Source organism: Trichechus manatus, unplaced genomic scaffold (genome assembly GCF_000243295.1).
Source record: "Trichechus manatus latirostris isolate Lorelei unplaced genomic scaffold, TriManLat1.0 scaffold00068, whole genome shotgun sequence".
Classification (NCBI taxonomy): Eukaryota; Metazoa; Chordata; class Mammalia; order Sirenia; family Trichechidae; genus Trichechus; species Trichechus manatus.
The window spans coordinates 121,746-140,431 of NW_004444004.1; the positions used below are offsets into that span (position 1 = coordinate 121,746).

Here is an 18,686-nt window from a genome sequence, read left to right on the forward strand (position 1 = left end):
TCACCAAGGTAGAATGTAGAACATAGTCTTTATAAACTGTGTTACGCCAATTGAGCTAGAAGAGATTACAATTCTTGATTTTAATTGTCCTGTTTTATAAAGCTCTGAGCCAAATTTTCATGAAAAAATTATTTTAAAAAGGTGGTGATTTAAGTGTAGGAAAATCCAGTTTGCTTATATCCACCCTTTCTTCTCCTTTTTTTGCTCACCCTGCTGCCTCACCCATCAAGTAATTAGGTGTGACTACAAGCCTAGTGTCATTCATGTGGATTTCACTTAAGCTCAAATCTGAAAGCTTTGGGACCAAAAACCATGTTGACTATTTTATCTAATTGGATACAAATATACAAATGAACTAGGTAGGATATCTGTGAGTTCACTATAATTTTAAAATTTAACATGTAATATAGGATTAAAATTGGTCTGACTTTTCATTCTCCCAGTCAGAATTAAAAGAAAAAAACTCTGTAACAGAGATTATTCAATTACTAGAGAGATCACACAGTTTTTGACTAGTCAGAGTAGCATTATTAAGCTTCTGTTCAAAAATTGGCCAACAACCAACTTCTCTGAATGAGTCTTCAACTCGACTGCCAAATATTCTTAGACCAGGTATCTCTTAGGATTGGGGAAGAGGAGGGCAGATTCTGTTGGTATGAAATACTTGTTTAAAAAAATTACCCAAATCACAGTAAATAGCCGATTTAGGAAGGATTGCTAGATTGGGTAATAGCTGACTTTGAGGGTTTTTTTTTTTCCATATTCCTTTCATTTATCTTCTTTACAAGGAATGTGAAGCCTTTTAAAGGCTTTTTTGCTGTCAAATAATGGACACAGTGTGCTATAGTGGGGAGATCATGGGCTTTAAAGCCAGATAGAACCTGGGCTTGAATTGAATCACAGCTCTGCAACTAACCAGCTGTCTGGACTTATGTCAAACTTCTGAACATTACTTTTCTTATCTATAAAATTCGGATATTAAAATACCTGTTTCACAAGGTTGTTAATGATTAAATGAGAAAACACATATTAAAAGCTTAGGGTTGAACCTGATACATGGTAGGTGCCTAACAAATGTTCTCTAAACCTTTCTTTTCCCAAATTTAGTGGAGTAGAGGCTTTTTTAATGAGTGAGACTGAGAACTGACTTGAGTGAGAACATCATGAAAGTTCATTTCTATTTTCTAAATTTGGAAAGTATTCATTAAGCAACTACTAAGCACTATGGGAAATACAGAAATGATTAAGGCTACTTGGTCCTAATGCTGTTCTCATATTTCAGTTTTCAGAGGGAGGAATGCATCTTGGGAATGCTTACTCTCAATGTGACAATGAAATATTTTGAGAACTAATGACAGTTTTGCCAGTGACCTTCATTCGAGTTCTAAAAATACCAGTTTGTTCTTTTGACCAAAATTACTTGTCTTGCACCCATATTTAAAGAAAATGGCTTTTTCTTTCTTTATGTAGGCTCAGTAGGGAGCTATGAGAAATATCCAAATTTCCTTTTAAACACGTTTTTGACAGAACTGCTTTGTTAAACATTGTTTTGTGCTATGCTACAAATCTTTTAGATATCCTTAAATTTAGAGATCTCTTGGAATTTTTGCTTAGGATCTTCTGGCATCTTGGATTTTGCCTGATATTGTTTTCTTTTCCCTACCCCATTTTTTAGCACTGGTATTTATGTACGTTCTATTGTTCTCATCGGCATAGACCCAAACATTATATTTAAAGCTTGCCTTTGATCCCCCTTCCAAGTTAATTTGCATTACAGTCTAGACTGTAATTAAAGAAGGTTATATATTTAACAGAGCCCTGGTGGCGCAGTGGTTAAGAGCTATGGCTGCTAATCAAAAGGTCAGCAGTTCGAATCCTCCAGCCACTCCTTGTAAACCCTATGGGGCAATTCTACTCTGCCCTATAAGATCGCTGTGAGTCGGAATTGACTCGACAGCAACAGGTTTGGTTTGGTATATATCTAACATTTGTTCCTAGTAAATTGATAAGCACTAGCACTGGAGACTCAGGCACTATGTTGTGTTGAATTGAATATTTTGGAATGAGAAATAAATCAGACTATATAAACTTAAGTTCCCTGGGTGGTACAAACGGTTTACGCTCTGCTCCCCTACTAACCTAGAAGATCAGTGGTTCAAACCCACCCAGTGGCACCATGAAAGAAAGTCCTGGTGATCTGCTCCATAAAGATCACAGCCCAAAAAACCTATAGAACAGTTCTACTCTGTAACACATGGGGCTACCATGAGTTGGAATCCACTAGACAGCAATGGTTTTATGTATATACACACACATACATTTATGTATACACATATATATACATATAGACTTAGTCAAGTGAATACACTAGAAATGTATCCCATTCTTACATTTCCCCAATTCTGTCATAGTGCCTGTTTCTTAAACCTAAATCAAAGGTGCTCTAAAGACAAAGAGCAAAATGATTGTTAAAAACTTACCATCAACTACATTACTTTCTCTTTCCCATTTTCTCTTGTTGACTATTTTTTCCTCATTTGCATTTTTCTCTTGTCTCAATGTCTAAGTAGCTCATGATCTATGGGAAAAGAAAGTAGTGAAGTTTAGAAGACTAGGCCAGGGCCAGGACCCTGTGGATGTATGGTTGTTCACTCTGGCATCAGCCACAGTTTGACGGACCATAGAATCCAGGAGTTTGAAGAACCTCAAAAGGTAGCTGAATTATGGATGGGCGTATTATAATGGGCTCTTGGAATATGAAAACTATAGTCCTAATACCAGCTCCATCTTTTGGACAAGTTATTTAACTTCTCCAAGCCTCTGCTTGCTCATCTTAAAAATGGGAATGTTACCTCCTGCAGAGGTTGTTGTGAGGATTCAATGAGTTAATAGATATAAAAAATTATTTTTAAACTATAAAATAACTATATAAATGTAAGGAAGTAGTAGTACTACCTTTCTGCTCCAAGCTATAGTCAAAACAGATCGCTACCTTGATGTAAGGGAAAGGAACACTTAACACTGGGCTTCAGTGGGACTGACACTAACCAACTCTGAGACTTTGAGCAAGGCATTCTTCCTCTTTGGGCACCAGTTTTCTTATCTGTCAATTTAGATGTTGGACTAAGTGAACGCTACATTAGCTCTAAAGATCACAAATGTACCTCCTTTCACTGCCACTCTACTATTTACTTATGATGCCAGTAAGAAAACAGAAGGGACAATGTGTTCAAAATATTTGTGCTCAGAATAAAGCCCCTCATAGGATTCCCTTTGTGAGTTACTTAACTCACAAGTAAGTCCCAAAATGTAAATGAAAGGGCCTCGATTACCACCTTTCTCCTTCTAAGGATCTAGACCTGTTTCTATTAAGTTATAGTTGCTGGTCTGCTGAGAAGTTTTTGCTCTTCCTGTAATAGCAAATAAATCATTTGGCTAGTAATTCCCTAGGCAGTAAGCCAAATACCTTTCACAAAATTGTATAGGAGACAGGTTTGGGCATTAAGGAGATTCCTCACGATCTATATCATGGATTGTTCCTTTCAAAATACTTTCGCTACCAATATGGATAGACATGTTATAAGTGCCTGTTATACTTATTGATGAATGGTCATTTATATTTTAATTTAGTAAATATATTGAGTGTCTGCTATATACCAGACATTACATTAGATACTTTATATTATTACTGATTTTCAAACTAGATGTCAGATGGGGGTCTCCCTGGTGGGGGTGAGGGGTACATTTAGGGACACAAAGAAGCAATTGACATTCTTATGATCACCTCTGGTTCTGAGCACCTACTTTTTGCTGAATTTCTGGTAAATTAGTTCATTTTAGTTCAAAATAGGAAGATTGCTTATCATCTTGCCATGCTGCACATCTCTCTATTCCACACAGCTTCCACCCAGGTGTGAAACCTAGCCTCTTCTTCAATTTCCACATATATTCACTTGAGGCATTTGTGTATGTGATTAATTTTACTGAAAGAGAAGGAAGGATGTACTCCAGCATCACAAATAGCTTCAAATTAACAATGACTATCTTACACCATGTGGAACCTGTACATAGACCTAGAGGCAGTCATTTGAACAGAACAAGGGAATACTTCGTGGATTAAAATCAGAAAAGGTGTGCATCGGGGTTGTACCCTTTCACCATACTTATTCAATCTGTATGCTGAGCAAATAATTCGAGAAACTGGACAATATGAAGAAAAACGCTGCATCAGGATTGGAGGAAGACTCATTAACAACCTGCAATATGTAGATGACACAACCTTGCTTGCTGAAAGTGAAGAGGACATGAAGCATTTACTGATGAAGATCAAAGACTACAGCCTTCAGTATGGATTATGCCTCAACATAAAGAAAACAAAAATCCTCACAACTGGACCAATAAGCAACATCATGATAAACGGAGAAAAGATTGAAGTTGTCAAGGATTTCATTTTACTTGGATTCACAATCAATGCCCATGGAAGCAGCAGTTAAGAAATCAAACAACATATTGCATTGGGCAAATCTGCTGCAAAAGACCTCTTTCAAGTGTTCAAAAGCAAAGATTTCATTTTGAGGACTAAGGTGCACCTGACCCAAGCCATGGTACTTTCTTTTTTAAATTTTTTTCAGATACAAAAACTTATAAATACATTGTTATGTGAATCTAATTGCTCTCCCGATACTGTGACAGCACACTCCTCCTTTCTACCCCTGATTCCCCATGTCCATTCAACCAGCTCCTAACCCTCTCTGCCTTCCCATCTCACCTCCGGACAGAAGCTGCCCGTTTAGTCTCTTGTATCCACTTGAGCTAAGAGGCACACTCCTCACGAGTATCACTTTATGTCCCACAGTCCAGTCCAATCCCTGTCTGAAGAGTTGGCCTCGGAAATTGTTTTAGTTCTGGGCTGATAGAGAATCTGGGTGCCATGCTTTCCGGGGTTCCTCCAGTCTCAGTCAGACCATTGAGTCTGGTCTTCCTACTAGAATTTGAGTTCTGCACCCCACCTTTCTCCTGTTCCATCTGGGACTCTCTGTTGTGTTCCCTGTCAGGGTGGTCATTGTTGGTAGCCGGACACCATCTAGTTCTTCTGGTCTCAGGCTGATGAAGTCTCTGGTTTATGTGGCCCTTTCTGTCTCTTGGGCTACTACTTTCCTTATGTCTTTGATGTTCTTCATTCTCCTTTACTCCAGGTGGTTGGGACCAATTGATGCATCTTACATGGCCGCTTGCAAGCTTTTAAGACCCCAGACGCCACTCACCAATGCAGGATGCAGAACATTTTCTTAATAAGCTTTATTATGCCAGTTGACCTAGACGTCCCCTGAAAGCATTGTCCCCAGACCCCTACCCCTGCTACTCTATCCCTCAAAGTGTTTGATTGTATTCAGGAAACTTCTTAGTTTTTGTTTAGTCCAGTTGTGCTGACTTCCCCTGTAGTGTGTGCTGTCCTTCCCTTCACCTAACATAATTCTTATCTACTATCTAGTTAGTAAATAACCATCACCCTCCCTCCCAACCCTTGTAACCATCAAAGAATGTTTTCTTCTGTGTTTAAACCTTTTCTTGAGTTCTTGTAATAGTGGTCTTATGTAATATTTGTCCTTCTGTGACTGACTAAATTCACTCAGCATAATGCCCTCCAGCTTCCTCCATGTTATAAGATGTTTCACGGCTTCATTGTTGTTATTTTATCGTTGCGTACTATTCCATTTTGTGAATATACCATAATTTGTTTATCCATTTATCCGTTGATGGGCACCTAGGTTGTTTCCATATTTTTGCTATTGTGAACAGTGCTGCAATGAACATGGGCGTGCATATATCTGTTCGTGTGACAGCTTTTATTTCTCTAGGATATATTTCAAGGAGCGGGATAGCTGGATCGTATGGTACATCTATTTCTAGCTTTTTAAGGAAGTGCCAAATCAATTTCCAAAGTGGTTGTACCATTTAAGCCATGGTATTTTCAATCGCCTCATATGCATGTGAAAGTGGAACAATGAATAAGGAAGACCGAAGAATAATTGATGCATTTGAATTATGGTGTTGGTGAAGAACATTGAATATTCCATGGACTGCCAACAGAATGAACAAATCTATCTTGGAAGAAGTACAACCAGAATGCTCCTTAGAAGTGAGGATGACAGACTTCATCTCATCTACTTTGGACACGTTATCAGGAGAGACCAGTCCCTGGTCATCATGCTTGGTAAAGTAGAGGGTCAGCAAAAAAGAGGAAGACCCTCAATGAGATGGATTGACTCAGTGACTGCAACAATGGGGCTCAGAGATAGCAATGATTGTGAGGATGGCACAGGACCGAGCAGTGTTTCATTTTGTTGTACACAGGGTCACTATTAGTACACAGGGTCACTATTAGTTGGAACCAACTCGATGGCACCTAAAAACAACAATATCTGATACCACAAAGGAGCTTTGGTGGTGCAGTGGTTAAGTGCTCAGCTGCTAACCAAAAGGTCAGTGGTTTGAACTCACCAGTGGCTCTGCAGGAGAAAAGACCTGGCTATCTGCTCCCATAAAGATTTTAGCCTAGGAAACCCTGTGGAGGCAGTTCTACTCTGTCATATAGGGTTGCTATGAGTTGGAATCTACTGGACAGCACGAAACAACTACATCTTATAGCACCACCTGTCTGTCAGTTTGTCATACTGTGGTGGCTCGTGTGTTGCTGTGATGTAGGAAGCTATGCTGCCAGTATTTCAAATACCAGCAGGATCACCAATGGTAGACAGGTTTCAGTGAAGCTTCCAGACTAAGACAGACTAGGAAGAAAGGTATGGCAATATGCTTCTGAAAATTAGCCAATTAAAACCTTATGGATCACAACAGAACATTATCCAACTCACTTGCTTTGGACATGTTACCAGGAGGGATTAATCACTGGAGGAAGACATCATGTTTAGTGAAGTAGAGGGGCCAGTGAGGGCTTGGGATACCCTTGGTAAGAAAGATTGGCACAATAGCCACAGTAGTGGACTTGAACACACCAGCAATTGTAAGGATGACATAGGCAACATTTCATTCTTTTGTACATAAGTCACCATGACTCAGAGTTGAGTCAACAGCAGCTGTCTATCTAACCCATACTAGCTGGGATTTTTTCCACTGGCTAGTTCACCCCACATAGTCTCTCATTGACTCCTCTCTTTCTCATCTTTCCCTCACCTCCTAGACTCCTCCCAAGCCCCAACTTCTGATTCAATTATGTGTATCATTTTAGTCGTTATTCCCTAAATGAGCCTTGGATTTATCTTTGCATATCCAGACTCATCTTAGATGTATGTTCAGTAGAACAAAAAAAGGCCTATTTTACTGTCAGAGTCCACCCTCCATATAAGGCAGTAATGGCTGTAAATAGCAATTTTTTCTTCCTGATAGTAAATAACGCTATAAGGGTTGGTATTATCCTCATTTTATAGGTAAGGAAACAAGCTCAATGAATTAAATGACTTGCCCAGGGCTTATTCATTTAGTAAGTAACAAAGTCAAATTTTGAATATAGATCCATTTGAATTCAAATCATGTGCATTTTCTACCAAATAAGACATTATTCAAAAAATAAATGGGAAAAGACGCACTTAAAGGTCCTCTGAGCTTGAAAACAGGAAGATTACTTTGAAAAAGCATAGCATCCAAATCCATTTGGTATAAAAACATGTAGCCTTACCGTTGCAGTCCCAAAGGTGCTGTCTAAGAAGGTAGGGAAATATAAGTGAAAAGTTTCAGTAATCTGAAAAATCTGGCCGATACAAGATAAATGGGGTATTTATTATGGTTAATTAAATAATTTTATCTTTTTAAAATTCATTTATACATTGGCTTTTATCTGAAAAATATTTAATAATCCTCTCTACCTTTTTACATCTTAGTTTCTTTAAAAAATAGTTTTTCTAATACCTGCTTTTTTTTTTTTTTAATTACAGAGACAATTAAAGGCAGATGCTAAAAAAGCTATTGGAAGACTTCAACTGCGCACACTGAAACAAGGAGACAAGGTATATGTTGTTTTAAGGCAATGCTACCTGGCCTTTGTTCAAGTTAAATGTTATTCCAAACTTTGCTTTTCATTGGCATTTATAAGTCTTACTGACTTCTCTATCTACTTGATATTGGTGGTAGGCTGAATAATGGCCCCCAAAGATATCCAGGTCCTAATCCCTGGAAGTTGTAAATGTTACCCTATGTGGCAAAGGGGACTTTGTAAATGTGATTAAATTAAGGACCTTAAGAGGAGGTGATTATCCTGGATTATCTGGGTGGACCCTGAATGTAATCACAAGTGTCCTTAAGAGGGAAGGAGAGGGAAATTTGACTACGGTTATAGAACTCGTACCAATGGCACTTTGTGAATTGTAAAATCAGGAAAAATAGTTCAAATCAGTGCTCTTGTTTCTCTTTGTTATGTTCCCATTTTAGTTGACTTTATCTTTTTAAAATCTAAACAATTTTAAATGACTTATTGAAAGTTTACAGTTACTTAGTCATTTAGTGATATTTAGCAATACAATGCTCCTCCCTCTAGAGGAATTTATGCTCGTTAAATACATGTATATTCTGATTTTACTCTGTAGTTTAATGTATTTTCTTACTATTTGCTTGTAGGAAATCGGCCCTGATGGAGATAGTTGTGCTGTGTGTATTGAACTGTATAAACCGAATGATTTGGTGCGAATCTTAACCTGCAAGTAAGTTTGATTTTCTTTTATATCATCAGTAAGAATAGATGACCTACAAAAATGGTTGTGATGGGGGAAAACTTTTGAATGTTTCCAAATTGATGTAATGAAAGTGTTTTTTTAACTTTTTTTTTATTTAAACATAGAAGAATGCTTTATTTTTTAAATACTACTGAAATTAGTATGTCTAATTGTTTGTATAAAGTTTCCATAATCTGGTATGACTTGCTCTAGACTATTCCATACAAAACTGAGAACCAGCCAGCACAACACTTACATATATAGTAAGGCAGTACTGGATTATTCAATTTTAAATTCATTCAGAATAACAATCCTATTGAGAAAAAAAATAAAATAAAATAAAATCAACTTGTGAGCACATATTTGGAAGTCTTCACTCTTTAGATTTTATTATTATTCCTCTCCTGAATGTTGTGCTTAATACTTTCTTTAAGCTATTTAAATAGTAGTGTTCTTGAAATGTATCACATTGCCTAAAATATCAGTGCATGTTGTGCTCAGTACTATGTTGTGCTATGTTATTGGGAATGACTAACTGTACCATTTTGCAGTTAGGGAATGACAAGATAATTGTTTGAGATCTGAAATACTGAACAAAGTCTTATGTCAGGTAGCATCTTAGCCATTTTTCAACAATAATGAGTACTAAAAATGGTTTTTTGAAGCTAGAGTAATGAGGCTTTTATATTTCAAAGTACTGTATTATGAAATTTCCAAAATTTGCTTCTGTGGCTCCTTCTTAGTATTAATGCTATAATAGAATTTAAAAGGAAAAAAAAAGGCATCCATTGAAAGACTAAGTAAAATTAGAGGGTAACCTGTTAGTATATTAGGCAAAGTGTTGTTGCTATTTCACAACTGATAACTAAATTATGTGTTTTTTCCTTAATTAGCCATATTTTCCATAAGACATGTGTTGATCCATGGCTGTTAGAACACAGGACTTGCCCCATGTGCAAATGTGACATACTCAAAGCTTTGGGAATTGAGGTAAACACTGCCACTCTATTTATATGAAAGAACTTAAGCATTGTGTTATTTATGTACTTAGGCCTCCAGGAAAATAACATCCTTATATTTTAGATATGTAATATGCCAGACTTAGAGTTTATACCTAAAATTGGAAATCTGTATATGTCGTAGAGACAGTGGGTTGCCATCTTGGACCACCTCCATTTTCCTTGCTCTTCCCTCTCCCCAAATGTACTTACTATTTGATCAGAATTTGAAATGATGACCACGTAAACTACAAACTTGGCTTCTGACCTGTTTCTGTTTTTTTACTTTCTTATTGTTGCATAGTAACAAAACTTATAGTTAAGTGAGCATGTATAGTTTGAAAAACCATATTAAATATTAAATTAGAATTTTACATTTAGTAAATAAAAAACCACCTATTTTCACAATACACACAACACAGAAAGTTGAGCTCAACAAAATAATTGACTTGAGGAGATTAGTAATGACGGTGATTCTCAATTCCCCTAGGGGACAGCCTGTGGTTTTGTTTTTTGTTTGTTGTTGTTGTTTGTTGCCTTTTTGTCTGTTGAGTGCCTACGTTGTACCAGGCATTATGTTAGGAAATGCTGTGATCACCCAAATGAACATGTCCGATGCGAGGGCAGTCTGCCGGTAGCATCTTTCACCCCGTTGATGGACCCAGTTACTCTAACTGCTCTGGCTGGGGCCAGCAAGAGATTTTTGTGTTCATCAAAATGGATTACAGGGTGAATTGTACATGTAGAAATTGTTGAGATGGTGTGTATTTTGTTATGTATATTTTTACCACAAAATGTTTTTTAAAAAAGAGATTAAAGTTTTAAAAGATTAAGAAATATTGCTGTCTTTAGTCACCTATGAAGAAACTTTGTAATGATATGTCAAGGAAAAATGTGTTCTCTGAGAGTCTTTTGATTTGTTCAATTGTTTTCCAAAGGTGGATGTTGAAGATGGATCAGTATCTTTACAAGCCCCTGTATCCAATGAAACATCTAATAGTGCCTCTCCTCACGAAGAAGATAATCGCAGTGAGACTGCATCATCTGGATATGCTTCAGTACAGGGAGCAGATGAACCACCTCTGGAGGAACATGTGCAGCCAGCAAGTAAGCACTATACGGAGGGTCAGCGAATGCCCCCCAAGCAATCCACTGCGGATCATATACCCTTCAGAATAGCCCAGCTTTATTTTTTAGCGTATGTTCCATTCTTCCATTAATACATTCAAAGTTTTTTCTACTTAAACTAATGCAATACAGGGAGTGCCCCTACCTTAACTTAATATACACATATCCAAATGTACCTGAAACATGAAATGCATCAGGGGTGAGGATGATTCAAAAAAGAAAAAGATTTATATACTGGTACGTTAAGTATTAACTTATTAACTACTTACAGGACTAAGGAGAAACTTTAAACTTTATAAGTCATTGTTTATTGCAAATCAATCATAAATTAAGATAAAGGAGTCTTGAAATAACAACTTCTCAGGAGCCCATCTTTTGTACAGATAGGAGACTATGTTTAAAATGGTATGTGCTGCCACCTGTTGACTATTTACCATGAAATGAACAAATCGTAGAAACTAAAATTGAATATATTATTTTCAAAATTGATGTGGATTAGTATTGCAATGTAGTAATTTTATACCAATAGAAAAATTTTAGGAAATTGTTACTTTTTTCCCCTGGAAAGAGAAAACTCCTACAAAAATTTATTCTCCTTTTCTTCAACCTCAAATCTTTTTTATTTTTTTTTTGTGGGTTTGAAAGTATTTTCTCAATCCTCATTTTGAGATCTTTAATTCTAACATAAAAGTAGAAGAAAAACTCATTTTCAGGATGACTTATGAAATTTTCAACGTCCTATGATGTAAACCTTCGTCCTCTAGGCTTATCAGTGCCATCGATACCATTTCTGAAGATGTCACAGGGAATACTACCATGCAAAAGCAGGCCTCATATTTCTTATGATCTAATCTTCAGACATTACCTAGAGTATAAAGTAGTCATAAGAATCTTAATGATCTGTGAATTATTCTACCTGTAATAGAGAATCATTGTCTATTTGCCCCAGATGTTCTTTTGCTAGCATAACTATGTGGTAATAAAATTCAATGAAGATAAAGGAGAACATACAGGATAATTCAGTATATTGCTAGACATCAAAAAAATGTTCCTTCCAGCCTACTTTTTTTGTGTTCTGTTCTCCAAGGGGAGGTGTAAGCAGAACAGATTTTGCAGAGAATTTGAGAAGCAGATGAAATAATGATCAGTGTTCTTTCTCTTGTATTCTTTATCTACAGAAATGGTAGTAACCACCCACCTAAGTGCCACAAACCAGAAACTAGGGGGATCCTAGATTCTTCCCTCTCTCCTTTCCTACTTACTCAACATCCTTTTTTTCTCAAATCCATCCCCTAATTTCTAACCTTACTTCCACAGACATAGTTTGAGACACTGTCTTCTCTCTGCCCATTTCTTCCACTCTTCCTCCTCTCAAGAAATTGTGGAAATTCAGCCTAATTCCCATTCCCCCTTTAAGCCTCACCCCCCTTATAGAAGCCTTCCTTACTCGCATGCATGGCCCTACTGTCTGTTTGCACTGAATTTCTATCATTGCACTATTACACTGAATTGTGTTACAACTTTTGTAGTTACTTGTGGTAGGGACAATGTCTTATTATTCAATAACATATCATGTACCCAGCATCTAGCACAGCTTGCCACATAGTAGATACTCAAAATATGTGTTGAATGAATGACTACCTAGAATAGGTTTAATTTTATCTATGATTATGTGCATGTCATCTATTATGAATTACTAGTTTAGGGATCCTGCATATAAGCCATCGATTATTATGGTGATAGTTGATTTCCATAACTGTTCAAACACAGAACTGATTAATTCAAATCTGTATGTCACATCATTGTGCTAAGTTCCATTGGAACATTGGTTTTCAAACTGAAGCACGAATCAGAGTCACCTGGAGGGTTTGTTAAAAACAGATTGTTGAACACTACCAGCAGAGTTTCTAACTCAGTAGGTCTGGGATGAGGCCCGAGAATTTTCATTTCTAACAACTTCCCAGATGATACTGTGGCTGCTGGCTGGGAACTATTGTATAAGAACACGAGTTCTCAACTTGGCTGCACGTTAGAATCACTGGGAGAGACTTTATAAACATTACTTATGCCTGATCTCTACCCTAGACCAGTTAAATCAGAATCCATGAGGAGTGAGGCCCAAGCACAGGTTTGTTTTTTTTTAATTTTAATTTTGAAATAATTACAGACTGACAAAAGTTTCAAAAATAGTACAGATAATTCCTGTATGACCTTCACCCAGCTTCTCTAAATGTTAACATCAAATGTTTATCAAATAAAACCAGGACATTAACACTGATACAATATTAACTAAACTACAGACCTTAATCAAATTTCACCAACTGACCCACTAATGTTCTTTTTCCGGCCCAAGATCTCACACTGCATTTAATTGTCATGTCTCCTTAGTCTCCTCCAATCTGTGACAGTGCCTCAGTTTTTGTCTTTCATGACCTGGACACTTTTGAAGAGTACTTGTCGGTTATTTTGTAGAATGTTCCTCAATTTGGATTTGTCTGCTGTTTCCTAATGATTAAAATTGTCCATTTTTGGCAAGAATACCACAGAAGTGATGTTGTGCCCTTTTCACAGCCTCATATCAAAAGGCACATGATGTCCATGTCTTTTTACTGGTTAAAAAATTTTACTTGTTACACAAAATAATCACTTTACTTTATGACTTTAACTTTGATCACTTGGTTAAGGTGGTGTCTGCCAGGTTTCTCCTTTGTAAAGTTGCTATTTTTCCTTTTGTAATTATTAAGTATCTTGTGGAGAGACACTTTGAGCCTGTGCAAATATGAGATTGTCCTAGATTTGGCCATTGAGAACTCCTTCAAGTTGGCTTCTGTGTCCTTTCAACACACCCCCATCATTTGTTTTAGCACTTCGTTACTTCCTGGCACCACAAGATATTCTAGGCAAAGGACTGGCAATCTTTTTCTGTAAAGAGACAGATAGAAAATATTTCAGGCTATGAGGGTCATTAGTCTCTGTCACGTATTGGTTTGTACGCTGTAGTTTACTGACCCCTATGCTAAAATCTAGATTAATTTTGTACTCTTCCCTGCCCCAGCCCTGGTTCCTTTTATTGGAGAATGGTAATTCAAAAACAAGATCTAGGCACTAGGTACATTCATTGCTACTGGGGCGTGGTTGCTATAAACCAAAAAACCCAAACCCGTTGCTGTCAAGTCGATTCCGACTCATAGTGACCCTATAAGACACAGCAGAACTGCCCCATAGGGTTTCCAAGGAGTGGCTGGTAGATTCGAACTGCTGACCGTTTGGTTAGCAGCTGAGCTCTTAACCACTGTACCACCAGGGCTCCATGGTTGCTATAGGCCCGTTCAATGGATGGAGCAAGGAAATACATGTAGGTACTCACACACATATACACATACATTAACATCTATTTCTGTGTTCGTCTATCTATACAGTATATGTATGTGTAAAACAATGAGCTCAGATTAATATATCTGATTCCAGTCCAACACCACAGGGTTCATTCTACCCCCTCCTTCCTTATTTATAAATCCTTTCTCTGACAGTGGGAAACGTGGCTCTCATTGTCCACAATATAGTTACTTATTTGTTCAGTCCTAGAATATACATAAAATAGTTTCAGCATTGCTAACTCACATCCCTGTGGAAAACAAATTCACTAACTTGTGTACAGTTCTTTATGTCTTTAGCCTTATAGGATATAGTCTATAAGGCCACTATAAAATCCTGTTTTCCAAAGTTATCTTAAATTAGTTTTTTTTTCCCCCACCCTCTTCAGGATGGTTATATATCTCATCTGTAATACAATTAGATTCCTTTGTTACTGTTCATATTCCATTTGGGGTCTCTCTTCCCACCCTTCCTGATTGGCTTTATTTATTTATTAGTTAGTTTGTTATTTATATATTGCATATGAAGCACAGGTAACTTTTTAAAGTTCCCCAGGTGATTGAAATGTGCAACCAAATTTGAGAACCGATATATTTAGGATCAAAAAGAAGCAGAAGACATAACTTTTGCTCCTAAGGAGGCTATAATCTAGGTAGAAGTAAAGACATATACATGAACCAACAAAAGAGTAATTGTAAATCAATATAATAATGCCATACATGCTTTATGTAAAACATAGAATAAATTATATAATTATTGAAGGAAAAGGAAATAAGTGTAATAATCAGAGTTTGATGGAATTAGACAAGAACAGCTTCTAGGAAATAAGTGTTGACTTTTGTTTTAAAGGAAGAAAGGGGTGAGATCATCCTAAAACTGCCATTTCTTTTTAAAGATGAAAATCTACAGCTGGTAAACCATGAAGCAAGTTCCATGAGAGTGGATGTTGTTCCTCATGTTGACAACCCAACCTTTGAAGAAGATGAAACTCCTGATCAAGAGACTGCTGTTCGAGAAATTAAATCATAAAATTTGTGTCGATAGAAAACTTGAACCTTTAGTAATAACAGAACTGCCAATCAGGGCCTAGTTTACTATTAATGAACTGGATAAATTTAATAAGGTAAGAATGATACTGAAAGTGCTGAGATGACTAATCTTATGCTATAATTAAATGGCTTCAAATATTTAACCTATTAACCTTTTCCCACAAACTCATTATAATGTTTTTCATAGGCAAGTTTCCTCTCAATAGTGATAGCAAAAACATTTTTAAACATTCAGAACTCTCTTCAAGTAGTCATGTTTTTCATTTATAACAATTTTCTTATAAAAACTTGTTGCTTTTAAAATGTGAAGTAGCTGTAATCACTTTATTTTATGATAGTATCTTAATTAAAAATAATACTACTTTAGCTTGGGCTATATGTGTCAGGGTTTTTCTCCAGGTGCTTATATTGATCTGGAATTGTAATGTAAAAAGCAATGCAGTTTTAGGCTAGTGTTTCATGAAATGTCTATTTAAGCTACATTAAGTTGATAGAACAAGATCAAAGCAAAATTTCATTTTAACCATTTCTTGTTTTTAAAATTGGGCTAAATGTACTTTATGTGAGTGTCGAGCATATTTTATCAGAGAATATGGACTGAATTGATTGGTATATTAGTGACACCAGTTTGACAAAAGATTAGACAAAAAGTTTCCTTACAAAAATGCTGTGTAATTATTTCTCAAACTTGTGGGATTTTCAAAAGTACAGTATGTATGTAAATTACCATACTATTTGAAAATGGTGATGTGAAGGAGTAAGTCACAAAAATTGGCCATTGGTCTTTATGTCTGAATTCATCTACAGAAATTAATCTGTAGAAAATGTTTTTCAAATAATGTTGACTTTGAAAATTGCCTTTACATTTTATCTAAATGGGCTAAAATTAGATAAACTAAAATTCTGTCCATGTAGCTGTAAATTTTGTGAATGCATTTTCTTGGTGTTTGAAAAAGAATTAAGGGGTGGGGAAAGAATTCCAGGTGCCTTAATATAAAGTTTGAAGCTTCATCCACCAAAGTTAAATAGAGCTATTCAAAATGCACTTTATTTGTATTCTGTGTGGCTTATCTTTTGTTTTAGAGTTTTGTTTCCATATAAATTCCTGCAGAATTTAGGCAAAAACAGAATAGACATGTATTTTTGTTAGTTGAATGTAGAATGGATGAAACCATTGCATTCTTGTACACTGATTTGAAATGCTGTAAATATGTCCCAATTTGTATTGATCCTCTTTAAATATAAAATGTAAATAAAATATTCCAATAAAAGTTTGTGTCTGAGTGTTCAGTTCAGCTGTCATATAGTAACTTTTCACATGTAATATGCCTGGATTTGGGAGAAAAAATGGTTGTATGTAAATGGTCATTGATCCAGTTGACCAACTAAAAACTAAAAATTTAGTATGATACATATTTACATATTTGATTACATAGAGAGGAACTGCTGCCATTGTAATGTCACTGAGCCTACCATGAATTGTTTTTTAATGTAATCAAGGTAAATAATGAGATTGATCAGTAATACTACAAGGCTAGAAGACCTTGATGCTGGTCTGTCCACCTTTATACTATTCAAGACATAGGACATTTTATTACCTTAAATTTTTCTTTTCCCTTAGCCTTCTCTTTGACAGTATGATTACTAGGATGCTGTTAATGAGTTCAGTGCATCTTTTTCTTTTATCAAACATGTTAAGAATAAACAGATGCTTGAAACACCTCAGAAACATGATTATTATCCAACCAGGCTAAAAATATGTCATGTGTGCAGTGTGCCAGGGGTGCGTGTGATGCCACACAATGAATTTGGCCTATTTTCTTAGAAAGTTAACATTTCAGGTTTTGTGGGGGCTCTTTTTGGGGGGCATTTATAATTTTTAAAAAAATTTTTAACAGCTGTATTAATCATTTATATGCCAAAAATTCACCCATTGTAAGTGTACAGTTTGATGGTGTTCAGCCAATTTATAGAGTTTTGCAACCATCACCACAATCCAGTTTTAGAACATTCCATCACCCTAGAAATGTCTTTCATGCCCATTTGCAGTCAAGTCCTACTCCCACTCCCAGTCCAAGGTTACCACCAGTCTGCCTTCTGTCTCTATAGATTCACTTATTCTGGGCATTTTATATAAATGAAATTAAACAAGATGTGTGTGGTCTTTCATGACTGGCTTCTTTCACTTAGCATAATATTTTCAAGGTTCATCCATGTTGTAGCATGCATCAGAACTTAATTTCTTTTTATGACTGAATAATATTTCAGTGTATGTATATACCACGTTGTGTTTATCCATTCATCTGTTAATGGACACTTGGGTTGTTTCCACTTTTTGGCTATTGTGAATAATGCTGCTATGAATAGTCACATACAAGTCTTTGTTTTCCTTTCTCTTGGGTATATAACAAAGAGAGGAATTCTATGCCACTTGTGAATTTACTTAATTTCTGATATTATCTTTAATATTCTTTAGCTTGAACATCAGACTTTATACTACACTTTCACATAATAGTCAAAATATAAGCTGATTCTTTTAACAGTGGCAGTAGATACACTTGTAAGCATAGGGAATCTCCAACTTAAGAAGGAGAGATTTTCTGAAAGTTTATTGGTAAATTTAGTGGAACTCAGGTTTTATTTTATTATAAACAATAATCTCTCTCTCTCTCTCTCTGTGTGTGTGTATATATATATATATATATATATATATATATATATATATATAGGTCCCAGGTGAATTAGTAAAAATACATTTAGATATACAATTGGAACGCTAGGAACATTCCTTCTTCCCTTTCTACATCTAGTTTTTGTTCATTTATGAGATATTTTAATTGTATAATGTCTGGAGAAATGTTATCATCTTAGGATATAACAAATTTTGAGGAATTTACCTTGCTCATTGCCTCTTCTGTTTGGAGTGGGATTTTTATACACATTAAACAGAACATAAAATTTAGATTAACATACTATATTAGACTTAAAAGAAATTCATGATTATGGTGGGCACTTTGACCTCCAGAGATAACTGTTCATTGTCCTCTACCATTAGAGTTAATTCAGTGGAAAGTTTGAAAAACACTACCTGCTAGTTCTCAATCTTTTTTTCTGCAGAAACATAGATAGCATGAATATGAGACACTCTCATGGGCATACCTAGATTTTGATGGTTAGGCCGTAGTGTAGATAAGTAAGGACTAGCATGGATAGTTAGTGGCAATTTCCCCCTCTAGTTGTTATACTCCGACTGATATCCCAGTTCTCAACCACTGCCTGAGAAAACTTTAATGGGCATGTCCTGATATAAGCTTTTTAAAAAGCAGTTGAGTCATTTAAAATTCATTAACAGCTTATTTTTAAAAAGATGCTTATGTGGGTCTTCTGGCAAAGTGAATAATCACCCCCAATTT

At 36.0% G+C, this 18,686-nt stretch overlaps 1 protein-coding gene across 2 annotated transcripts in view; it reads left to right on the forward strand.

The window, feature by feature from the left end:
• The window catches only part of RNF128 (ring finger protein 128), a 110,723-nt gene extending 94,157 nt beyond the window's left edge, over positions 1–16,566 (forward strand). For both annotated transcript variants that reach the window (XM_004379740.1, XM_004379739.1), the window contains exons 3-7: positions 7,950–8,021; positions 8,629–8,711; positions 9,617–9,713; positions 10,660–10,828; positions 15,120–16,566. In XM_004379740.1, coding sequence (XP_004379797.1) covers positions 7,950–8,021; positions 8,629–8,711; positions 9,617–9,713; positions 10,660–10,828; positions 15,120–15,253 — 555 coding nt within the window. In that variant the 3' untranslated portion in view covers positions 15,254–16,566. The remainder of the gene's footprint in view (positions 1–7,949; positions 8,022–8,628; positions 8,712–9,616; positions 9,714–10,659; positions 10,829–15,119) is intronic.
• Positions 16,567–18,686: the final 2,120 nt, after the last annotated feature.